The sequence below is a fragment of the Thunnus albacares genome, chromosome 14, assembly GCF_914725855.1.
Source record: "Thunnus albacares chromosome 14, fThuAlb1.1, whole genome shotgun sequence".
In the NCBI taxonomy this organism is placed as follows: Eukaryota; Metazoa; Chordata; class Actinopteri; order Scombriformes; family Scombridae; genus Thunnus; species Thunnus albacares.
The window spans coordinates 9,703,770-9,730,000 of record NC_058119.1 but is presented as its reverse complement, the minus strand read 5'-3'; the positions used below and the strand labels follow the sequence as shown (position 1 = coordinate 9,730,000).

At 40.9% G+C, this 26,231-nt stretch overlaps 1 protein-coding gene across 2 annotated transcripts in view; it reads right to left on the bottom strand.

Moving 5' to 3' along the window:
• The window catches only part of LOC122996698 (striatin-like), a 30,762-nt gene extending 5,056 nt beyond the window's left edge, over nucleotides 1-25,706 (bottom strand). Inside the window, exons 1-10 of one of the 2 annotated variants that reach the window (XM_044372280.1) lie at nucleotides 25,351-25,706; nucleotides 12,693-12,796; nucleotides 7,378-7,451; nucleotides 5,285-5,363; nucleotides 4,311-4,481; nucleotides 3,249-3,384; nucleotides 2,979-3,147; nucleotides 2,004-2,114; nucleotides 587-730; nucleotides 306-442 (exon numbers count right to left, since the gene is read on the bottom strand). In XM_044372280.1, coding sequence (XP_044228215.1) covers nucleotides 306-442; nucleotides 587-730; nucleotides 2,004-2,114; nucleotides 2,979-3,147; nucleotides 3,249-3,384; nucleotides 4,311-4,481; nucleotides 5,285-5,363; nucleotides 7,378-7,451; nucleotides 12,693-12,796; nucleotides 25,351-25,563 — 1,338 coding nt within the window. In that variant the 5' untranslated portion in view covers nucleotides 25,564-25,706. The remainder of the gene's footprint in view (nucleotides 1-305; nucleotides 443-586; nucleotides 731-2,003; nucleotides 2,115-2,978; nucleotides 3,148-3,248; nucleotides 3,385-4,310; nucleotides 4,482-5,284; nucleotides 5,364-7,377; nucleotides 7,452-12,692; nucleotides 12,797-25,350) is intronic. The other variant, XM_044372281.1, reaches the window with a different exon arrangement.
• Nucleotides 25,707-26,231: the final 525 nt, after the last annotated feature.

Here is a 26,231-nt window from a genome sequence, read left to right as displayed (position 1 = left end):
CTTTTTTCGTAGCCATGAAACTGACATTACTGTAAATGTGATCTCAACTTCTGCCAGTGAGACAAACAAACTGACAGCTTCCAACACTACACTTTGAAAGCAGCTTCTCTGACACAATCTATAAAAATAGCTGTTTGAGACACAAATGCTGAGTTTTCAGCATGTGGTGTGACTTGCAAATTAGGAGGTAGCAGGTAAGGAGGCTGTTTCTCTTAAGGCTGCAATGATGACATGAACAGAAATAGTTTCCTCCCAGAGAGATGGTCTCATGGCTCTTGAAATCCATTTCGCTCCTTCCTACTCACATCATATGCCAGACTGTCGGCCTCGTTGGCCACGGTGAGCCCGGCCAGCTCCCCGAGGCCCAGCTCGCTCTCCATGGCCTCGTCTGTGCCCATTATGAACGACTTCCCTGAGGTGGGCGGGAAGGTCAGCGCCTCAACTACGGGGAAAATAAATAAATAAATATAAAACTACTGTCTACTATTAAGAGAGAGTTAGGAGTGCTATAATCTGCTGGTATTTTTGTTTAAAATTAGACACATAATGATTAAATCTCTGTCAGTGCTAATCTACTCTTACGCACCTTCATCTGTTCGGTTCCCTTCGTGCTCATTGAACCGGGCCACGTTGGGCCGTGACTGAGGGGTGGAGGGAGGCTGCATGTGGGACATGTCCTCTGCATCTCTCAGGTTAGCCAGCATGTCCTGCAGCTTGGACCGGTTGGGCCCTGTTTAACGAGTCAGGTCAACAGTGTTACCAAAGAGACACGTGTAATAACGGGGAGCGGAGAAAAAAAACACAAAAACAATAAAATATTTAATTAAAAAACTGTGAGTACAAGCTGAAAAAAGAATGAATATGGAAGGAAAGCAGCACTGAAAAGGAAGAAAAAGAAATTAATAAATTATAAAGAAGAGAAAATGAAGGGAAGTCAGCAGCAGAGTCCTTGTTAGATGAATTGAAGAGGCAGAAAAGGGGTTAAAGCACATTTATCTTTAAATGTGGGCTGTGTGGATGGAATAATATAACATATAGCTGGATGTGGTGAGATCAATTTTGAATGTTTATTGTTTTCATTGCAAACATTTAGCATGAGTAAAACCTTAACCCTAATGCCAAACGAGTAAATACAGTATATATGAGGTTAAAAATCTACTTATAATCTCCTCCACACTCCCACAAAAGTGATAAATCACTGACACAGTGTGAAGAAAAAAAATAAAACTGTGCTAAAACCAGAGGAGGAGAAAGCTAAGTGTGAAAAGTGATGTTGCGATCAAATGTAGAAGAAAGTGAGCTAAAGTGCGAGTTGTCGATCTCATGATTTAATCACAGTAAAAGAAACGGAGCTCGGGTCTTGTCCATGTAAAATCTAAAAGGGCTCTCAGCGACTGAATGGGTCTGAAGTGGGCTGTTATTCTCAGAGCAGTAGTATTCAGCTGAGTCACTTCACCGAGTCACTGAAAAAGCTTTTAATTGCTATCAATTTACAAAAGCAACAACATGACTGTACAGTATCAACACGGCCCGACAGATGAGGATGATGATGGTGATAATCATGTTATTATGACTGTAGATTCTGGTATAGGAAACAGATGACTGTGGAGACGAGTGAGAGCCCAGATGGGACGCAGATGGACTAACTTTCACATCAATCTCTGATATTTGAGCGTGCGGACGAGATGATGACGTGGATATAAATCAAAACATTTAAAACGGGACAGAAAAACATGCGTCAGGCATTGCAGTTTATATGAGTAGGAAAATAATAGTGACAGTACAGAAGACAGAGGAAACGTTCAGTATGAAATGACGGAAAGGAGGACATAGCAATGCCAAATAGAAGGCATACATAAGAAGGAGCAGCTAGAGAAGGAGATGAGAAAAAACAGTGAAGATGTTTATTTTTGATTTGAGGCTTCTTGGCTGAACTCAGGAGGAAAGTCAGGCTCTACAAAGAGAGGAGAGGGAGGGAGGCAGCAACGCCTGACAGGACTTACTCTTCACCCCCTTTTTCCCCTTGCGTTCCTTTCTGTACTGCTCCTTGAGTTTGGTTATCAGGCCCGGGTCCACGTCCCAGGCCTCAGAAATGGGACCTTGCTCGTCCTTCTCTACACAGGGGGACAAAACCAGACCGAGAGGCTGTTGAGGAACTGCCCTGGTCGAGGCCCGAGCGGCCTGGCAGGGTGGGTGAGGCACAGAGCGCTTTCTCATACTCTCCTGGAGGTTTCTCAAGCCTCGAGTAGAGTAGTAGGCCTATAGGACCTGAGGGGAGCCTATTTTCTTTAAATGAGGCCACTACCACTACCAGAGTTACTATATGTGGGAGCAGCATTGGCAGCTATCTTGTTTAATCTTTTTAGTATTTCTTTTCTACTGAAAGACGGGAGAGTGGTGGGAAGGAATTAATGCCCTGTGTGGAATTCTTTCATTTGGACATTTGGATTCAGAGTCATGACAAATCGAATCATAAAATCCTCGCCCTGAAGCCTTTGTGATAATCAAATTGTCTATAGGCATGACTCTAATACTCCAACCCACGTCCAAATACAAAGAAACGCCTCAGCATGACATCAAGCCTATTTTTTTTTTCTAGCTTTAATCTAAGGACCAGTGGGACACGTGTCACAGACTTGAGGGAAATCAGGTTGACTTGTCGATACACACAGGAGTGGAAGAGACATTGTGGTCACAGGCTGGCTATGGGAACACACAGTGGAAGAGATCACACACTATGGGTTAAACAGGGAAACTCCAAACATTATGATTTATGACCACAGCATGAAATATGAATGACGAGTACTCTGTGAACAATCACCGCACTATGAGCAAGAGTCAAATCTAGAGAAATAGGCAAATTATACAATTAAAACATAAAATAACTAGCAATCTTTTCAGTGCCTCTGAAACTTCTGTATTATATTTCTATGTTTTTCCTCCAGTTTCAACTCTGCACTTCATAGACCATCACTCACCCCAGTCTGTGCCGTCCCCGGTGCCTCTGGACTCCGGTGAGGTGTCCATCTCGTCAGGGCTGGACAGGAAATCAAAGCCTTTCAGCGCCTCCTCTGTGTCTGGGTCCTCACTGGTGTCCATACTGGCTGGTGACGGTGACGATGACGATGCAGGCTTCTTCCTCAGGATCTGCAGGGGGAGAATACAGGATCATTATTAATAGTATAAGATGACAACTTTTATTTAACTTTATGTAAGTGAAGAAAGTGAAGGAAGACTTGTTTCCTTACTGTCCGGGACTCCACATTGGTCCTGTCCTTTCCCTCACTATCATCTTCCTCATCTTCATCACTGAACTCAGCTGCTGCATTCTCGATGAACTTGAAGGCCTCTAGAACAGCGCTCGTGTCAGCGAGTTCAGCCTTCCTGTTGAAGCATATTGAAGCGTGCATTAACACACAGTTGTATTAACAATGTTTAACTTATCTGACATTTTCAGGCTTATGCGCAGTATGTGTTCAGAATATTGCATGTGGGCTTTTTGTTTGCACAGTCACATTAGCATAATACGTAACCACACCAAGTAAAAAAAACCCCTGAAAATACTGAATTATACAGTAGGTACACAGATTCAGACCATCACTTTTATGAGCAACACATACCAAATGATGGTGTTTAAAAAATTTAGGGCAAAAAAGCCCACAATTTAACTGCTTCTATGACCCATGTTTACAAACCAACTAATCACAGTGGTGAGCTGGAATAAAGCTACTGTTACAAAACAGATTTACCTAAATCTCAATTTGCCAAATCAGCTTTTCACGTCGCCCTCTTTTCCCTGGCTGCGACTGACTTCACAATCTCATCGTCAGACCTTGATTATTGTTTAGCTACATTTACAAAACATGAGAGCAACACAGAAGTGATGCGAGTTGATGACACGTGTCTTGCATCTTTTTTTTTTGTATTTACATCTTAATGCAACGATTCACCGGGCACTTATCGCTCCGTCTGACATACCTCGAGCAAGACTATCTTTTAAATCGTTTTAAAAAACCAAGCGTTATAATAACGCGAGGGGCTGCATCGGCGGGTCGTGTTGTGTCTGCTGTGCAGATGCTAAAATGCCGCACAGCCGTTTATAACACTCTGAAACATGATTTTACAACTCTGGAAAACTATCATGGTGCCAATTATTTCATCTTTTGTTGTGGTGACAGTAAAAATATGGCATTCACATTACAAATTGATCAGCCAGGAATGTACATTTGCATGTATTTGATTGCCCAACACAGCCCCTTGCCACGCAGTCTTAGACACAATGTGACATGCTTTTAGAGGAGAGTACTCACCCTCTGGTACCCATGCCCTTTGTTGATGTGTCCGTTCCATTGACCAGAGGCTCAGTACTAGTTCGTTCACCTGTTCTCCCGCTTCCATCCCCAGCTAATCCTAGCAGCGCTCGCACTCGCTGGGACTTCACATCTAAGATGGTGTCTGTGTAGCCCACCTCCTGCAGGTACCTGGAACAAGGTAAATGATTGGTTAACTGGTTGCAATCGGTGCAGAGACATTGTAAATTATTTTAATAATGCTGAAAACAACATCTTCTTGTACAACAGAGCTGACAATAAGCTCATTTACTGCAAAGACGTCAGTATGATCAGAGAAGAGGAAGACTCAAGTACTTGTTACTGTCAAATGTGTCATGTCCTCTGGCACTGGTCTAGTTAACAGTATCAAGCTCTGCGGAGGCAAGATGAGCTACTCATCAAATATTACACCTACCCTGTAGGGATGCAGAAGACGCTCTAGCAGTTTGAGCGGGCGACTGACTGAAGGGGAAGGGTGTCTTAGCACATTATTGATCTGTCCCTTGACACAGACTCGAGAATAAATTGGCTGCCTCATCAGGCAGCATGTTGGGGCAGATGATGTGTGAAGCTGCCTGATGGTGTCTGGGATAAAGGCCGGAGCCTGCTTTATTTACAAAGACCGACTGGGGAGAAGGATGATATGATAACTACATTTTCCTGAGCCAGTGGGGTACACTGAAGAAAAAACAAAAAAACAGCAGGTAATGGCTACTGCTGCCCATGTGAGGGAGCTCTTCTCCACAGTTTTTTGGGGCCTGCTGGCACTGTAGCACAATAAGTTCACAAACACCTTTATGTCTGACACAAGTGACACTACTCATGCAGACAAATGCAGCTAGGGACGTCTGAACATCCAGGTCTTTCAATCTTTCGTACAGTTAATCTTAGTACAGCGATTCTGTTTTCTAGGTTGAACACCGTCACAGAAGGATAAAATCATGTGCACTTACTGTCTGAGGAGCTGACGGCCTTGTTTCCAGGACAGCTGATTGTTGAACGATCCAGAAATCTCGTTCTCGTTGGCCTCATCTGGAGGAGAGGGGAAGGACACAAATCAGGGCTCCACAAACAACACAGCCTCTGACATTATTTCCACTCGGTAAACACGACCAGAACATTCCTGCATCACAGCGTCCTGGCAACTACACACATCCAGCGCTCAGCTGCTTTCAGTAAGTCAACAGTGGATTAGAGTTAAGTAGATAGGGTATTTGAAAAATAGATGCAGGGTCTGCTGCTTCTCTTTAAGTTGTAGCAAACGTGCTTGCAACAGCTGTCTTGAAGAACAGAAGCTGTCACCTTTTATTGTAGTTCACCATGAGTTGTCACTTGGTACAATGCAAATATTAACATACCAATGGCTAATTATTGCCTTATAAAAACTGTATACATAACTTCACTAGCAGAAGAAACAGAGAGGAGATTTAAACTAGCAACAGCTAAAACAAAAACATTTGATATTTAATGATGCATTTCAACACCTTCAAAATGGCCGGTCTCTGCTCTAACCATGTCCCATGACTTACTAGAAAGAGAAATGACGTGTGTCTGTGCCTGCAGCATCCAGAACAACACACACTCTTTATGACTGTCTACGGCTGTGACAAAACAAATCATGATGGGATTCAAAGCACACTTTGATATTCAACAACGTCAGCACTACGTTCACGAGTCAGCTGGGAATTTTGCATGGGGCAGAGAGATGTGTTAATAAGATTTAGATGTGGTGAGTGTGTGTGTGTCAAGGGCTTGATTTGGCCGGGCAGAGAGACGAAGGGTGCTTCAAAAAAGTGGGTCATGCCTTATTCGGGAGGGTGAGCGGCGGGCAGGTGTGCCACCATACGAGCAACACCTCCCACTCCTCGTCTCCCCCCCCAACCCCCTTTCCATCCCATCCACCTAACACCTCTCCCCCCCCTCACCTCCCTCATTCATCAACACTTCAAGGGCTCGGGTGCTTTGAACAGCCCTCATGAATAGAGATGAGGAGAGGGGAGAGAAAATATCGCAATCTGACTTAATGATGGCAGAGGACTTGAACATGAGAGGCCAATTAAACAACAATATTACAACAAGAGACATACAGGAGGGATACTGCAGAAAATCAAGGTACTGTAGTAGAGAGGGTGAACACTGAAAAGTGAAAGAGTTAAATGGATAATATAGTTTAAACTTAATTCATGAAGTGGTATCAAGCCACGCAGAGAGTTTTGGTTTCATTGGTCCGAGTTTCAGGATATACGATGAGGAGCATTGTGTTTGAAAACATAGCATGTGGTGATGATCTTTTTTTCTGTACTGGGAGAATTCAGAGTGCAGACTTAATTGTTTTAATTTTTCCCAGTTTTGAGGAATCCGTCTCTGATATTCCTGCTGCCATCACAATACGAACGGAGGGTAATTCTTTTTTTCATGCTCGCATTAAAGAATTACATTTAAAAAAAATTCAACAGCGACATTTTGAGACAATAATCCCAGTAACTCTGAATGACAGCAAATACTTCCTACTGACAAAATGTTTCTGGAAAATATCTCAAAATATCTCTGGAATAATTTTCCACAATGCTTTAAACACCAGAAACAAAAGTTTTATTGACCTCAATTATATTAGAGTGAAGGTCTGAAATCTAAGAGGCAGATTTACCCAAATCTGGACAAATTAAATAAAAACTATCTGCATGGTTAAAAGCCACTAAATTCAAGTGAAAAATGGGTATGATTGCTCCAAATAAAGAGTTTTTCATACATATACCCCTAAGGAATTCTTTCAACCTATACTACTTTTATAACAAATTGATCAAATTTGTTATTCCCTAACACCTTAAGTAGCTAATATTTGTACATTACCTCTAGAACAACAATGGCACTCTTTGACTATTCAGGAAAGGACACTGTGACGAAAGCTATCAAGGCAAACAAGATTCAGCATGAATGGAGCCTTCACATGCGTAACAGTCCTGTCACTGGAGGTATGTGAACACAACGATCACTGTGATTTAGTATGAAGAGGTGGAGTTGGATGTTTGAGCTTCCGTAGACTTACCAGAGTCGTAGCTTGGAGGCTTCATGTCACCTTGATTTAACTCTGTCCCATATTTTAACTTGTGGTATTTTGCTCTGGAAGTAAAAAGAAAAAAAAAAAAGAATACAAATAAGCAAACAGGGCTGATCAAAAAGGTCTGAGAACAAGCTATTTAAAAAACTCATTATGCATGGCATCTGCATAAGCTTTGAAAGTCATCGCTCTACTTCTCACAGACACGTTCGCTTGTTAGACAGATGCTTTCGTATGTAGGGTCAATATCACAACATTAAAAACAACATTTTTCAGATAGCGATATAGTATGTACAGTATTATGATAGAATAAATATGGCTGCAATTAATAATAATTTTCATCATCATTTAATCTGCAGATTATTTTCTTGATTAAACTGTTAGAAAAATGTGAAAAATGCTGATTGTAATTTTTCCCTGAGCCCATACTAACATATTCAAGTTGCTTGTCTTGATATTGATATGAGCTCTGATTAGCCAAATTTACTCTCATAAAAGGTTTTAAAAAAATAAAATCACATTTGAGAAGCTGGAACCTTTGGTTTTTTGCATTTTTGTGCATAATTGACTTAAAAGATTATGAGAGTTGTTGCAGATTAATTTTCTGATGATTGAATAATCAATAAATTATTTCAACAGATATTGTCTGCAAAATCACATATGACAATAGAAGTGATGTTCATGCAATAAACTACATAAGTACACTATACTAACAAAACAGTGTAACTGCCATGCATTACATCAAACTCTCCACGCATAAAATAAAAACTTTACTTATTTGTTATCACAATTTGGTTGGAATTATTCATTTGGACAAAAATGTGTAAAACAAAAATACAATAATGCACATATTATCACAATACAATTCCATTGAAAGGTGATCATTAAAGAAAACATACTACAGATAGAAGATAGCAATGAATGGATTTCATCTTTTGTGGTACTGAGATGCAGGTTCCTCCAGTGACGACACACATCTGTATAGAGTTAATAGGAGGAGAACTCTCACACCTTTCAGTGCACACAGCACTGCCACACTAATCCCCCCCCCCCATCCAGAGGAAGCACCCGCACATCAAAATCAAATTAATTTTAAATTGGGTACATCCTACATTCAGAGAGCCATTTCTGATGCTTTCAGATACCCTCGGAGACATAACCTGTTGCTTAGCAACCAGGGAAAGTGGTAAAAGTGGTGGTAGTAATTCTGGGTTAAGTGTTGCTCCTGAGACAAAGTCTATGGTGACCTCACTGGAGAAAAGTAGATAAATATACACTACAAACAGCCAGAGGATGATTTCACGCTTAACAAACCTAATAATGATGTTCCTCACAGAGCAAATGTACGCAAAAATTTATCTAACCTCAGAGCTGACTGGAGGAATGAGGGCACGGACCCATTTTGACAGCTGCTGTCTCACTCAGACATGTTATGGCTCTCATTACATTCTCCTGGCTGAGCTAAGATACCTGCAGTGAGTCTTTTCAATTGTTACCGTCTGAACTAGCCATTCCAGTTTCCATTTGTCTATTTTTAACCTTTTCTTTTGCAGAGAGGGCTTTGTTACTAGGGCTGACACCTTCTGGTTGATGGGTTGGTCGATATGCTCTTGTCCGACCAAATTCTCACTAGTCAGAAAATCGTTGGTTTTACTTTCATAAAAGGAGAAAAGTGCTATATCAATAGCCCTTGTGGCAGCATCAGAATTGGCATATTTCAGTATGTTTAGTCTAATAAATAGCCTTATCGTTTTGTTTGAAATATAACTGCGACAGCTTTGACAGCTCCGGGGTCGGTCAGAAGTAGCAGTGGAACCTGGATATACAGTGCCAGCACGCAAGACAATAATGTACACACTAACCACAAAATATGATGGACTAAAATATGACAGATTAAAAAAGAAGGTTCTGGAGTTAATAAAATGCAGTGAGGCACTGAGCTTGACCACAGATATGTGGACATCTTTTTGAATGGAGTCATACATGACTGTGACTGCCCATTTTATTGACGAAGAGTGGAAACTACAGTCTTGTTCTTGAGACAGACCAAATGGAAGAGGCACACATGGGCTGAAACATTGCTACACAACTCAGTGAAGTTGGCGATACCTTTGGAATTCCAGGAGCAAAGAGTTTCCGTTGTAAGTGACAACATAGCTAATATGGCACTCTGTATGGAGACCGAATGAATGACCAGATGTGCAGAGAGTCAGTTGTGCAGCGTACACCTTGCAGTTCTGTATCAACTCTGAACTCAAACAAGACCTGATTTGTCGCACCGTGGCTGCTGCGCGTCATCTAGTGGGACATTTTAGAAAGGGACACAAAGCAAAAACTAGGCTAAAAGAGAAGCAGGAGCAGCGACATGTCCCTAAAAATGAACTGATTCAGGATGTCTCTACATGTTGGAACTCAACCTATTCAATGTTGGAGCGACTGCTGGAGCGATGCTAATGCTGGCCCATTACCTCAGTGCTTCTGATCCAAACCTTACCAAGAAGAACGAGTGCAGTACACTGAATCTTACTACAGCACAGTGGAATGCAGCTGAGATTATTACAAATGTGCTGAAACCCACTGAGCTACTGTCTGAAGAGGACAACACTTCCCTGTCTGCAACAACACCTATGCTGGCAAACTTGAAAAAATGACACCTAGCCATTACGGATGATGACAGACCCATTACCAAAAAAAATGAAAAGCAAGCGGTCAAAGAAACTGACAGTAGGTGGGAACTTGAAGACCGAAGACTGAAGATGACTAGCAGTGTGTACATTACAGCTGCAGTAATAGACCCTCGTTTCAAGCAACTCTCTTTTCTGGACGATGAAAATCCAGACGCAGCCTATACAGTAGTTGAGGAGGAGGAACATGTATCCAAAGAAACCCCCCAAAACTGATAAGAGAAGGAGATTGCTATGCTGCTGTGTGGGGATGAAGAAGATCTGGTTTCCACAGAATCAGGCAGGATATGCTGCAGCACAGAAGAGATGAAAGAATCTTCAGGACAGAACCAAAGTTGACTCTGGGTCTGTTGTTATCATTTCAGTATAAAGTAATTAGGTTAAAATGATTTAATATACTGCAAATAGCTTTCATGTTTATTTATAACTCATTTAGGCTAGTAAGGCTACCAGTTCTAGTGCACTGTGGCCGATTTAGTTAATCTAGAGATAATGTGCACATTCCCTCCCTCCATTGACCAATTGATTGGTTGAAGAGTAGGTAGAATTTCAGTCGACCAAGATCTTCTTTGGTTGGCTACAGCCCTACATGTTACCAGCACTCATTTCAGCAATGCTTTGCTTTGCATTCACAGAATTCCACACATTCCCAGTGAATAGTTGGCTAATACAACCAGAGTTGTATTAGGGATATCTCCTCATTCCCAGATCTCAGCATTTATCTTTGTGAACACAATGTCCGTACCGCAAATATCTTAATCTGGAAATTACATTAGAAAAAGTGGGGGGCGTCTTATATTCGAGGACTAGACCATTACATGTTCACAAGATCAGATATTTTTTTTGAACAGAGAGTTTACCAGTGCACACCAGCTCCTACAGAGAGTGTTGCATTATGGATTGTTTGTAGTCTCGCATAGCCAGACCTTTCTCCAGTGCTGCACCCACTAAGGTCTGGCTGCACCCACTATCATTCTGCTATAAGGGAAAAAAACCCTCTGGGTTGTTTGCATTTCTTTTAAACCAATCACAGTCGTCTTGGGCGGTGCTAAGCCCAGGATGTAGCGACAGTGCCCTTGCTACAATAGTGTCGGGGGGGAACTTCCCCACAAAAGAAAAGACCACATAAAACAGTGATGTATGTTGACTATGTGATACAAGTTTCACTGATAAAAAAGACAAACATAACTTGCCGTTTTCAGCGTGTAGGTTTCTAGCTCTGAGGTTTGTTGGTATTTCAAGTAGTGATGGGGATTTTGAAAACAGTAACACTTAGATAGCGAAAGGGTGGGAGAATGTCTGAAATAGTCGACTATCAGCAGGCTTATACACAAAGCGTACAACCGGTGAGTCAGACTACGTTGTTTGTAGCATTGATGCTGCTAAGCTAAAGAGTGCATTGAAGTCTCAGCCCTAAAAGTGTTTTGTTACCTGTAGGAGTTTCTGAAGTGTCGTGTAACATGTTTTTCTCCAAATGTTGAAAGTAGAAATGTGGGATTTACATTCTGTTTTAATGGAAGTATTTCACTTTTATGGGAGAAAACGTTTCAAGGATGAGGACTTTCTTTCTCCTTGCATTACTAGTATCTCAGGGACACTTTCCTAACAGGACAAGCATGTGTTGTATCTTCAACACATATTTTTCCAAAAACAGGCATTGGAAAATAATTATAATCAGGGTTATCTTATATTCGGGCCAATGCAGTATTACTGATAGGAATGATGGTCAAAACTACGAAATTAAGACCTAAGTTATAAAAAAAAAAACTGGAATTACCCTTTAATACACTGAGTTAATCCTGAGCTATGATGATAGAAAGATGTTACATGTGTCTAAAATAAACAAGGACTATTTGTTTATTTTTGTGGAGGGCTACTGTTTCAGAGTCTCTTTGAATGATATGCTTGATGGTTTAAAGTCACATTGGTATAGACGTGGTGACACCGCCAATATATCTCTGTTCCAGAGTGCAGCCATGCATCAAGGAGGAAGGGAAAAGCAAAGTGTATCACCACCGCTACCACAGGGTCCTTTTGTGTGACGGGTTGGTACATGGGAGAATGAGAACAATGTAATTCTTCTGGTTTAATGGAGAAAGAAAGCTGCGACTGTGACCTTGTCTTAGCTGGAGACAGAATTCTCCTTTCCCGTCCTGTCCTTCTACTGAGGACGCTGCAGAGTCATCAGCATCAGACAGCAAACAAAGCCTCCCTGCCAACACATGCTCTCGTCCAGAGACATCACACCAGCTGGACTCGGGGGGAATCTCTCTGGCACTCTCACTCCATTACCGCTACTGCTGACAGCAGCTGAGACATCGGACTAGTACATGTAGAATACAAACAAGCAGAGACTGGATTTTCTTTTTACACACTATCAAATAAATCTTTCTGAAAAGATGCACAGAGCTGCAGTCTAGAGTGTACTAGCTGTGCGCAGGTGCAGCAGATGTTGATTTGTTGACCGGTGAGAATCTCACACTGCCATGTACTCCTTTTCCACATTTCTCAGAGGCAGGGGATTTATTTTTAGGGAGCAAACAAAACATGAAAACACTGCAGTTGTTACAGACGAGCTGAGGTATTTGTGTGTATGGTGGGTGGGCTGTAGGCATTCACCTCTCTTGCTTCAGCGCGTACTCCAGCATTTTGATCCTCCTCACAAGGTCTTTCTTCAAATTCTCCTGGCCTTTCCTCTCCCCCTGCAGGAAGGCGATTTGGGCCTGAAAACACAAAAATAGGATTGTCAGGTCACATTTTAAAGTAGTAAGAGATATACAGTAGTCGCTTTTATAAATATAGTCAATGTTTCTGGTTTCTTGGCATCTTCATCCAAGATATGAGCTTCCTTGCAACAAACACTTCAAAGACAACCTCCACGAGGCAACATCTGACAGCAACTACTTCTGTTGAGACAGAAATAGGATGGTGTCAAATCAATATGCGTGGCATGATGGGAAATAAAAAGCCAATCTGTACTTTTCTATTTTAATCTAACCTACTCGCTCTCCCACACAACTATCAGCCCCCCTCCCCCCAAATCCTCTCCCTCTGCACACCACTGTCTCTCTTCAGTAACAGGCAGCAGCTGTTGACGCACTCAGTCTGAGTCAGCATTACATTACATTACATTACATTACATTGCTGGGTACCCCCCCGCCACCACACACACACACACTCTCACATGCTCGCATGCACATATTCATACACATTTGTAATGAGCGTGCTGGGGCTTGCTCACTATATAAATCACGCTGAGCAGATGACACATTGAGTAAAACTTCAACTATCTTACAGCAGGATCAGATAAGATTGTCATCACCACAAAATATTACAGGCAAAACTACAAAGGAGGGAAAAAAGACAGATAAGATCAAATCCTCTGTGGAAAATCTAACGGCCAACTAAGCTAGACTAGTTAGCTTTCAACAGGACTAGTTTATCAGGTTTCTCTTTTCTCCATTAATTACATTTAACTACAGCTTTATGCTTAATGTGGTATAACAAACTCAATTACTATGAGTACCATGATGGAGCATCAAAATTGGTCAGAAAAAGTTGGTAAATTAGCTTTTGCTACATCTAGCTGCGACTGCACTCCAGCTACCCTCAACTAGCTAAAGCTGCTTATTTTTCACAATTACGACTTTATAGTGAGGTATAAAGAAATACTTAAATGTTGGCCCGCTTGTAATAGTCTGAAGAACAGAGATAAATCAAAACTGAACTCAACAAAATCTGTCTGCACAGTCTGTTCAGTAATTTAGAGGTTACAGAAAGGTGAAGACTGCCAAAAGGCTCTGGAAGCGGCTGAAGTCTCTAAAGGCTGCGCTGTTTACAGAAAGGAGGATAAGCATGCTGTTATTTCCATTTCAACACTACTTTAGAGTCCGTCTCAGTTGTTGTAAATCACCAACAAGACAATGAGCATAAGTGGTGGGCTTCAGTACTCTGCTTTTAAAAGAGAGATGACAGTTGAATGCAGTGCGATACTTATTTTGGATTAACACATAACAACAAACAAATCAGCACAGAGGAGCAAAGACGGGATGACACAGATCCACTGGAAAAATGATGAAATGAGAATAGCACCATCAGCCAAAAATCTCCTTTCTAACATCAAAAAGGAAATTGAAACTTTCTCTTTTAAATTATTTGAATTCTACAAACTACATGTTAACATCCCCAAGAGAATGAAAACAGACTTGATTCTCTGTGTTTCACTCTACATGCAGAGGATGGTGCGAGTTTGAGTGGGCTGGATCACAGTTTCACACAGATAGCAAGTAGCGCTGCTGCTGCTGCTGCCTGCAACAATGAGTCACGACAGCACTTCAATCTGCCTCATATTAACAACAGCATTTCTTATCATCCACAGTTCTCCGCACAAGAACTCAGATCGACCTGCCTGCTCCGACTCCACACTGACACGGTCCTCGCTCGGACCTTAGACCCAGGCTAGTTATGTGTAGAAAGAAATAATGCTAAATAACAGCACTGAGTTAAGTTGGCAACAGTCTGCACGCATAGAGGCCAACAACTGACGCTCTTGAAAAGGTACGTCAGCACAGCATGTATATCACAATTGGATCTACAATTCCTTATTCATCCTGTTTCATGTGCGTCTACTTTCAGCTGGATCCATACTAATGCATTTTGGATTGACAGCTCTGTTAACAACGTTTAGTATGCATCTGACTTCCCACATCCTTGAGCCCGTATTACTGAGCGTTGACACAGAAAGAACAAACAAGAATGAAAGGTTGTGCCCAAAAAAAACAATCATCCGAAAAGGCCTCTGGTACGTTTATAAGCTCAGTTTCAGTGACTTTTAGCAGGGCAGATAATAAATAGAGAAAATGTCAGCAAAGCCACAGAACACAAGGAACAGTGTGTAAGCTGTTAATTTTTTACCTGATGAAAAATATTGATTTATCCAGCGAGGTGGATTACAGAAGTTTTTTTTTTTTATTTACTTCCCAATATGATAGGAGTAAAGGGCGCTGTAGATAACTAACAACTTGCTCACATGCAATAACACATGGATAGCTTTGTGCTTTTCGAAGGATAGCAGAGGAGGCACATAGTTAAAGGGGCACAAATAAGGCATTAGGAAAATATTGCATATGGAAAATTATCAGTGTTTGAATAGGGCCAGACTGAGTGGCTCCCAAAATAACTTACTCTGGCTAAAGTGGCTCTGATCCAAATATCAGGAAATGTCAGGACCACTGCCTCTGGGTGTTCAAATTGTATCACATGCAACTGGGTGACCGAATCTTCAAATACCTCACTATGCTAATTGCAGAGCTATTTTCCATTAATCGTCTCTTGATGTCCGACTGAACACAGTCAATCTTTCTGGCTCAACTGTTAAATAATGCAGAGCAGAAAAAACAACTAATTTCCAACAAAAGGGCACCGAAAAAGTACCGAGGTTTCTTCTTCATCTCACTTATTTTGACAATGAGAGCTGCACATTCAAGTCATACCTCAAGAATTACCAAAAAAAACAACCAAGTGTAAGAAGAGCCGCATTCAACAGATTACCTCACATATCAAACACAGAGATTGCACAGTTTTCACAGTAGATGAAACTGTACATGTGTGTTGATTGAGATAGCGAGGACCGTTCACTTCCTTATCCACATGAAGCGCTGGCCCAGGGACCCATGGCATTCTGCCGTGCCAGAGATAGAGAAGAGTGCAGCTCTGTGAATCTCTGGCTCGCCATCTCTCCTCCATCAAACATTAACCTTGGGAGGAATGCAATGAGTCAACTCGGTCCATAAAGAGACACAGGAAGCATTTAATTCCAGGCCTCACACTGACTGCATTATTGGGCTGCTGGATAAGGGCTCCTTAGTCTGTCTGAGTAAGAGACATGCAGAATGGGGCATCCATCTACAGCGCAGAGCTTTTCAGAGACAGGAAAAGGAGGCAGCAGAGATAGGCTAATGGCTAGGGAGGAAAATAACCAGCCACTCGCTAAATTCTGGTAAGCCGAGGTAAGAAAATTGGTCTCAATATCTGCTGCTTTTGGCATATAGTCTGTCCAAGTTTGAAAGTCAATTTTCCACTCTTAATTAAATTAGTAGAACAAGGCAAAATGGATAAGGCAGCAGCTTCCAGCTGTTTAATTACAATCTGAGACGCTTTTAAAGACAGAAACACATAAAACTGCATAAACAAACAGATATTCAAACGACATAGTTCAGCTCTTTTCAATAAAAAAAGGCAATTACTAGAAAGAGATATACATTTTATGCCCCTTCTCAGCGCCATTTAGCTTGACGTGAGATGAATTGGCAACAAACAATTGTATTAAGCAGGAGAGCAGTTTTATTTCTTAATTTTTATAGTTGTGTGTCTCTGGCGTGACTTTGTTATAGTGTCAATCATCATTATTTAAACACGCTGTTGGCAGTGGATTACACAGAGCACAGGAGCGAGATGAGAGTAATTCCATTACATTACGATGTCAACGTTTATTTTCTTTTTCAACACGATTTTCAGCTAAAGTATGATTGACTATAAACTATATCCCCGCTATTTATATCTTAAAATGACCTCAAAGTCTGATAAGTATGAGTTCCAGACATGTTTTCTTCCAGACTTGGTCTGCGTCATCGAAAAAGACATCTACAACACAATGAGGCCATTTAATCTCAACAGAGTGAACACTGAAAAATCTTACAGCAGCAAGACTGAGCTCACTCCATTTGTATTAAGAAATTCAGCGGATACAACCTCAGGGCTCGCACACAAACAAAATGGTCACACACGCTGGCCCTTCGGCTCCGGTCCGGACAGAACAAGGAAAAGGGGGCTGGTGTAAATCTCACATTTACAATGCAAACAACCTTCCTTTCAATGAACACCGGGTTTACCCTCACAGTTACCGCAAACCAATGAGCACCGTGATGGCCGACCTGATAACTAGCCAAGTACATTCCATGCATGCCATTACACTAGTAGCAACAGAAAAAAAAGAGCAGCAAAACAACACAAGCACGGCAGAGGTGCTGGGCTGTATGCACTACTGTAAAGTAGTACAGCTTGTACTTTCTATTTGTTAATAGAAAACATCATCACAGATCAATTTAACTCCTTTACAGTCAAAACAACAGTAATCCAGATACGTTCAATCTTGAATCTTTAATCACCAATCACTCATAAACGCTGGTCAATTTATGTTCTGATCACCTTAAAGATTATATTTACTCATAACTGTATTTTAAAAGGCTTTTGTCCGTGGTCATAAATACAATGATATATATAAGTGAAAATCCAAGTGTAAACATGGTAGTTTGTCTGTCCTCATAAGGACAACAAACATTATTATTATTGTTTAGACTATATCCAGTTTGCTGTTCATACATTGGTCTGGCTGATTCATCTCATAAAATACAATGACATTTTTTAAGGTATTTGGAATAAGCTTCCAAAAATACTTACACATATTAAATGTTCCACATTCAGACAGTAAAGCAGTGTAAGAGATTGCTGCTTCTGTTAGATTTTCTTTCACTTGCAGGATTTATAGAGAGCAGTGTTAGTGAGGTTGGGCCAAATAGATAAAATACTCCATCACAATATACATTTTTATCACAATATGGATATACTGTGTATCATAATATAATACAGCTTCTGGAAGATCAATTGATAGACTGTTTTGGATAAAATAACCACTCAGGAATATCAGATTTCAGGTAATCTGGCATATTAAATACCTAACAAATGTTCATCATCGCATTGATGAAAGAAATCATAAAATCCAATATATTCATAGAGCAATATGTAACATTTCCTACAATGATCAAATATATCCAGAGACGATACTAATGCTCTGGAAAAATCTCTGACGGTAGACAAATTTGTATCATCTCATGCTATACACTGTCAATGACCCCTGGTAAGGCTGAGTTTAGGTGGATTATCCTTACTCTCCTGAAGGAATTTCAACAATTATTAACTCCAGTTTCTCATCCAGCTATCCCTTCACCTCCTTCTTAGCTCAAGGTGGTGAGGGCAATTCAAGTGTCAGCACAAAAACTAATGGTCCTTCCACAACCGCATTCTGTCTCAGAGGAAACCTGGAAGGTGCCAAAGATAGCGATCGTATCTACAAATATTACACAATCATCTGACTGACTGTCGGGTGTGGATTTCAAACAAACTGCTGTGTTTAATCCACTGCTCAATTTTGCTCTTCCTGATCCCTGACAGCAATGTGAAATACCGAGAAATACTGTGATCATGGCTGGAGCTCACCCCTTTAAATGCAGACACTGCACATCGATCCACACTGATGTCTGTGAGCGTGGATTAAGGGTGAGCTGCTCAAACTGTGATTTAATAAAGATTTCTGCTCTATTATCGAGAACGAGCAGAGCCGTATCTTTTACCTCATACGCATAAAACAGAACAAAAAGCCTTATAATGCGAAGAAATGCTGACAAAAACACATCACTGTTTTTCTAAGCCTTTACAGAGACACAGATTTGCTGTTTTCATCTCATCATGACTTTCCACTTGAGCTTCACTTTGCACTTTGCCATCACAATGCTCATGTCAAGTTCACACTGCAGTGTTACGAGGGGGTGCAAACAAAGGCAGTATGTTGGGCTTCTTTGGGACTAGGGTGCTGCATCCCATGTTGCCGCATCAATATTACATAAGGCTCATGGCATGCGCACACACACACTCACGCATGCAAGCGAAGAGCTAAATTTTTCAACATCAGCATTTTCTCTGACAACTAGGTTGTGTGACTGTAAGGTGTGGTCTTGGCAGAACCATGTTGAAAATAACCTTAAATAATTGTATAAATGTCTCCTGTAGATACTTTAGCTTTCAACAACTTGGCGATGTAGCTGAGAGGATTTGAAATAAAAATAATTTAGTAAAAAAATTTGTAGGTCTGACTATATTTCTTATATATGTGATCTTCTGTTCAATAACAAGCCAGCATCCACAACAATGTGTATAAGTATAGTTTGTTACAGGAGTGATCTTACATTGATGTGGGTAAGCATCTCTGGCAGAGCTAGAGGTGCTCCATTTCAGAATATGAAATGAGTGAAATAGGACAGGCCCAGCAGACAGAGACTGGTTTTCTTCCAATAAAAGGCGGTCAACACCCAAGAGTGGCAGCAAGGAGGCAGCTGGTGCCCTTTGGCCTCTTCAGTGTGTGTGTGGCACCGCAAGATAGAAAAGCTCAGTACCATCTCCATTTTCAATACTTATCTGGCATGTAAGGGATGTCAGACAAGCTCTCTAGCTTTAGGTGACTATTACTTCTTACAGGCTTCTTAAAGAGCATTTTCACTTTCTAATACGCATACATCCACAGATCAGCAAGAATGATTATTCTTTAGCATTAAGAGATGTGGGGTTTTGAAGTTGATACTGGTAACTCTAGACAAGAAAGTACCTGCTCAATTTTCATACGACACAGAATGATGCAGGTGGGGCAATTCTGCTCTATGACTTTGAAATCAGTTTTTTTCAAATGAAAAAAACCCCCAGAAAACCCATCATCAGCTGTTCCTGTTTTAACAGTTTAACCATTTAAACATGTCAAAGTAAAAATAAAGAAACATAGAAGAAATAAGAGAAAAACAGAGAAACAAGTTGCACCAAAACAATAAAATTATATACACAGAGGAGGACATACAATGTCTACACAACTCTACACAAAAAAACCTAATTCTCTTACCATGTACTTTAAAGGGAAACTTGAGGATTTTTCAACCTGGACCCTATTTTCCCATCTTTTTGTGTCTAACTGACTATTGGCAATGACAATTTTTGAAATTGGTCCAGTATTGAGCAAGAGTGCTTCAGCCAGCAGCCATGAAACGGGCTGCAATGTAATCGGACAGGGCTACAGCACACAGTCAATGTACGTCCACTAAAAGTACTTGTTTTTGTCACAGACAGGCTCAGATTGTTATTATAAGTGTCTGACAACATTATGGAGAAATAAAACATTTTTATTTACCTTCCACTTAATCCCATCTGTTTGTCATTGTGTCTGACCAAGTCTCACTCAAGGAGAGGTCTCATTCTGAAATCTTGCAAGAGTTGAGTTGTTGTTGGACAGCTAACTAATCAGCTAAATATTAAGCCATGACTTTGAAAATCCTTTAGATAACACTAAGCAAGGCTATCTGTACTCCAACACAACAAACTCCTCCCAACACTCCTCTCTCCGACTCTCACTCACGTTTCCACCGTCCGGACTCCTGATGAGCAGGCTGGCACCTTGTATGGCAGCCTCTGCGTATGAATGTGTGAATGTTGGCATGTAGTGTAAAGCGCTTTGAGTGGTCAGAAGACTAAAGAGGCGATATATAAAAATACAGCCCATTTACATCACATCATATCACCACATCAAATTAGGACAATAGCAATTTGATCTGGTGAGCAGGGTTAAAATGAACTTTGTTTAACTCATGTTCAAATTTTACCAGCCACTCAATAGATTACCATTGTTTTTTGGCTAGTGAGTGTGGCAAATCTACCAGCCACTTGCATATTTTATCAGCATTTGGCTGGTGGCTGGTGCTAATTTTGTGCCCCGATGGTGAGTGCACAAATTTACAACTCTGACAGACTGGTGACCTCGGATTTACTGTAAAACCAGGGAAGGAAGGGAACTTTGCGGCACAATCAGGCAGCTGTCCCACACACCCACGTAGACAGATGAAGGCTGTAAGTGTGAATGAAGGAAGGAGAAGGGGAATTAACAGGCCAACAAGTCAGCTCTGCAGCCAGGAGAAAGGCTCTATGTGCTGCATGAGTCCAACAGGGATAGTTCACCAAAGGACCACTCTTTACTTAATAAACATGGCTGCTTTTAGGCACACAGGAAAGCAAGGAAAACACAAACCCTTTTAACTACTCACTATTATCTGTACACAGTGAATATTTGATTGTACTGCTATAACTGTCTTTGTGTCTCTGTGGAATATTACTGCAGTCTGTCAAACCTATGACTTAGGATGGGGTTTTCTTTGTGGTCTACACCACAGTTACATGAGAAAGAATGTGAGCAGTCGTGAAGCTTTAGTTTCTGTGTGAACACATATAGCTTTTAACATTTGCGACCTCTAAAATTTCTGTGTCAATATCCGAGAGCAACATTACTGACAACAGTGCATATATTCTTTCTGAGGAAGCGTGTCCTCTGCTTTTTTTTGTGCTTTCCCACTCTGAGGCGCACACTGAGAAGGCAAGCAAAAATAACTGCAGCTTGGGGGTGGACGAAGTATCGACTGAGGAATGACGGTGACACCCATTTCTGAATTTCTGAATGCCACGGTATGTGCATGTGTACAGTATGTTTGTGCATGGCTCAGTCCTTCTTAGTCCTGCACCATTAAGCTAAATATGCCCCAGACTTTGCTATTAGTAAAAATAAACATGAGATCACAATTATAAATCATCTAACTGAAGCAGGGTAATTCTAGGCTGCTCCACGTCGTTTCTGACATGCAGAGAAATAGTCGAATAACATGAACCACACTATAGTATTGCTCATGTTAAAAGGTTTTCCATTAGAAATAAGAGGGTTTCTATCTGGTGAGCTGGCCCACTTTTCAATGTGCAGCCACAGGGAGCCACCTTACACCCTGCGTCACCTTCAACCTTCTCTTGGTGTCAAATTATGGCCTCTGACAGATACTTCTGGCAAGGAGATACCCCACGGAGCAGGGATTTCCCCATAACTGGAGGACTGATGAAGCACACTGGTGCACTGCCTGGCCCATACATGGTGTAACTAGACTCAACCTCGGCCATGAGGCCTGGAGACGACCTGTGTGGCTGGGTGATATCATTTAAATCAATACCACGATATTAATAAGAATATTCTTTCTAATAGATATACATTTCAATATGGCAAGGGTATGCAAAAATGATCACATTTCAGTAAAATACAATGAACTTCCCTCCACTGTTATGTATTACATCAGAAATCTCTGCAGAAGTGTGTTTTTAAATTATAATTTGCTTGAAATCTTTTGGTCAACAGAATACTTTTAATTAACAAATTATCAGCATAATGCAATTCCAGTAATAACTGCTACACAATAATATTAAATTATCTCCCAGCCCTACAAAACAATGCTTTAAAGTCAACAACAGCATGCTGTGTATACACCGCTAATCAAAAATAAATACACTTGACTGGTGTGTGCCACTAATCTGACTTGAAACCAATACAACAAATCCACCTGTTTCAGTTCCACTGAGTGTTAAAACAATTAGTCTATTAATTGTTCAGGCATCTGACAGGAAAATAAATCAACAACCATTTTCATAATCGAATTAATGTCCGAGTCATTTATCAAGAGAAAATGCCAAACATTCGCTGATTGTAGCTTCTGAAATGTGGGGATTTGCTGTCTTCCTTTGTTTTATATCATCGTAAACGAATATCTTTTGAGTTTTGGTCGGATAAAACAAGCAATTTCAAGATGTCACCTTGGGCTCTAAAAACTTGTGATGGGCATTTTTGCTATTTTCTGGACAATTGACAATTTAAATGGACTAGATTTACATTGTGCTTTACAGTGTGCCTCTCATTCACCTGTTCACATGCATACTTACACATCAATGTGAGCTGCCACACAAGATGCTGGCCTAACCATCAGGAGCAATTTGGAGTTCAGCGTCTTTCCCAAGGACACTTCGAACCGTCAACCCTGTGATTAGTGGACGACCTACTCTAAACCACAGCTGCCCTAGAATAATCTAATTTTTTAAAATTAATGCATTAATTGAAAAAATATTCAATAAATAAAACAGATCATGAAAATAACTATAAAATAACATACCACAGACTAACTAGAGCTGTAACCTTTTACCATCACAAGTAAGCAAATCAGATTGATTGAGTCAATCAATTGATTATCAATGACCACTCAGCTGGAGTCTAATCATGAATGACAGCGGCCTATGCATTACACAGTATCGCCACGGCAGCGGCAGGAGTACACAGCATGTACAGTACTGTTTCTGTGCTGCTCCACTAGAGAGGAGTGGCTCTGAGCATGACCTAACAGGCTGGCTGGACGACATTCCTACAAGCCCTGGGGTTTGCCTTCCTCCCAAAAACAGCGACATAACACACAGCTTCAATTGTCTTCCATGCAATGTCTATGCAACCAACAAGAAAAATAAAAAATAAAAAAAATCCTAGTGTTCACTGGGTTGTGAAATCGCTTTAAGTGCATTCTTAATGGGCTTTTATCTGAAACCATGACTGTAACCTTCCTTAAACATGCAAGATGAAATGCCAGCTTGATTCTGTGATTGAAACAAAAGTGTGTGACCATGATGATGATGAAGACTATGAACCGTATGTTGCAGAAAGGATTAAAAAAAGAACACGCTGCAGATGCTTCATGGTGTCTTCCATAAAGGCTCTTAGCTCCACTGGAACTTTTCATTATTCATACATGCCTTTTTACATTCATTTAAATGACTCTCTAACTTTCCCTCCTCACTGCGGTCCCTTCACTGGAAGCTACTCCATCCATCAATATCTTCTATAAGTAAGAGTGCCGTATATGTTTGCAATAAGTATACATCCCCCGAGGACACTACAAGGTTACAATTCCATGTGGATTATTTAAGCTTTTCAATACTCATCATTATTGTTCCAGTATGGTGCAGGACTAGCACAGGAAGATATTAAAAAACAGTTAATGTTCACAGCTTAGAAAACAAAGCATTAGTTCTTGAAAATTCTATTCGGATTCACAGGCAACAAGAAAAACAACGACTCAAATTGAGCGCGCACCATTTTGCCGCCACAAACAAACCAGCCAATAAGCCATTTAGCAACCTAACTGTGCTTTGCCGCAGTTGCTGCTGCTTCGCTGATAAGCTTGCTTCATGACAGCAGACAGGAAGCTTAATACATGGGCCAGACGCAGAGAGCTGCAAGAGCTGATGAGTCAAAACCCTACTACAATGATCGGTGTATACGTCACCAATGTAGAAACAATGCAGTGTCTCCCTCTCCTCTCTTTGTTAGCTGAGGTCAGTGTGTGGATGGAGCTGCCTGCTGTCAAAAGTCAGCGTTGGGTTCTTGTCTAAAACCCAAAAACTGGCCCCCCAAAAACATTTTCAACTCAACATTAGACATAAGGACTCAAGCTAAATAGTAATGACAATGCCAACTCAAAGCCTGGCCAAAAAAATGGTCTGGCATAAGGTTTCAGAAGTCATTTTCCCTGTGTGCAGATTATTAAGAGTCCAACATGTAGACTGCTGCAGACAGTTTCTACTCAGCTAAAGCCACACACATACCAGTTATAGGGCCATAACTATTAACCATTACTTGAATCAACTGGAAAAAGAAAACAGCCAACAGGGGTCGGCACCTTCACCTGAAAATATAGTGAGCTTCCATAAAGTGAAATCAAACATGGCAAAAGAATAAAGAGTTATACAAAACAAAACTTGACAGAAAGGGAGTTAAGATTCTGGATTCAGGAAACCCCAACAAAACAAGGTTTACAGAGTGAACTTGGGTCTTTCACATCTAGTTCAGCTGGTCTCCTCCATGGAAAATCCTCATTCACAGCAGGAAAACCTTCTGTCTCCTTACAATTTATCAGTAGCTGAATTTTTAAAATTGCTTGACAGTTGAAAAAAGACCCATTAAAGCACTGTGACCTTTACCAAAGACAGCATTTTTTATTTTCCCCATCATGAGTGGCAGTGACATGGCATCTAGTATATTATGATAGCATTCATAAACAAGACATACTAACTCCATAGTCTCTTATATGGTGTATGCTGTCTATCAGAAGTGACAGCTATAAAGAGATACAAGCATTTAATAACAGTACTACCTTTCCTCCAGCTCACTGTCATTTTTTCTGGATTAGAAATAAAATGCAATGAAAATTGCAAAGCTAAATGTTACACATACAATGTGGCTAGCGCTACACTAACAACTCTATAGATTTTGCTAATAAATATAGCTGTTAGTAAGTCGTTTAATTAAGCCTACACTCTAACATATTACCACACTCTCAAGCCTTCTCAAAAAGCCAGCAAGCAAGTTTAGTGGTTTCAGTCGGAGTAAAAAGGTCGCTATAGCCGTCGTGCAGCGCCTTTAGCTCCTAAGCTAAAGCTAACAAGCTAGCATGGTAACAAGAACAATCAAACACAGAAACTGAAAGCGAGTTGCTAGAAAGGAGCAGTATCGTGCCCCGGTAGTGTCACTAATGTGCGGTCGTGTGGTGTTTTTCACCTGTAATTCGGCCCGCTCCACCTCCCATTGTGCCCTCTCTACTTCGAAACGGGCCCATTCGTGCTGCAGGAAGTGCAAGATCCCCGGGATACTGTATTGCGCCCTGGCCGCCTCCCCAGCGTCGCCATCGGGCAACGGTCCTTTCCCAGCGCCGGGTAAAACCGAGTTGTTATTGTTGTTGAAGAACACGCCGGGCCCCGCCTGTTCGTCCATGGCCGGGCTCGGTGGAAAGCTTTGTCCGTTGTCTCGCTGACTCTGGGTGCTGGATACAAACGGAAAAAGCAAAAGGCTGTCGACGGCGGTCCGTCTGCTCGGCTCGGAGGAATGAACTCACTTTCTGACAGCTAGCTGTCATTGAATGACGTCACTAACCGCGGCCACGCCCACTGCATGTCGCTAAACTATGTTGGTTTTTTCTTTTTTTATTGGAAAAATTCTTTACTCATAAACTGAAGTTTTTAGATTCACAGCCCTCTTTTCCTCTTTTTTTTATTTGAATTTAACTCAATGCTTGACTCTCTTGCTCTTACAAACATTTAAAAAAAGCAACAGGTTCTGAGAATATTACAGGAACATTTGGTGAAACCCCCTCAAGTCAAATTAATTGCTCTTTTCTAGTGTCTGTCCTTATTCATTTAAAGATTTTTATTTATTTATTATTCATAATAATTATTTTCCAACTTATTTAGAATATTTGTATCTCATTGCATTGATTTTTCATCCCTTATTCTTTAATATTTATACACTAGTTTTTGTTATCAGTACTCCTATATTGTGTTGTGTACTTTTTTGTGCCTGACCTAATATGTAAATTTTTTTGTGCTGAAAAAAGATCTATATTTTTAAAGAAAATGTTGGCTGGGGGCGCTGGATTCGCTTCC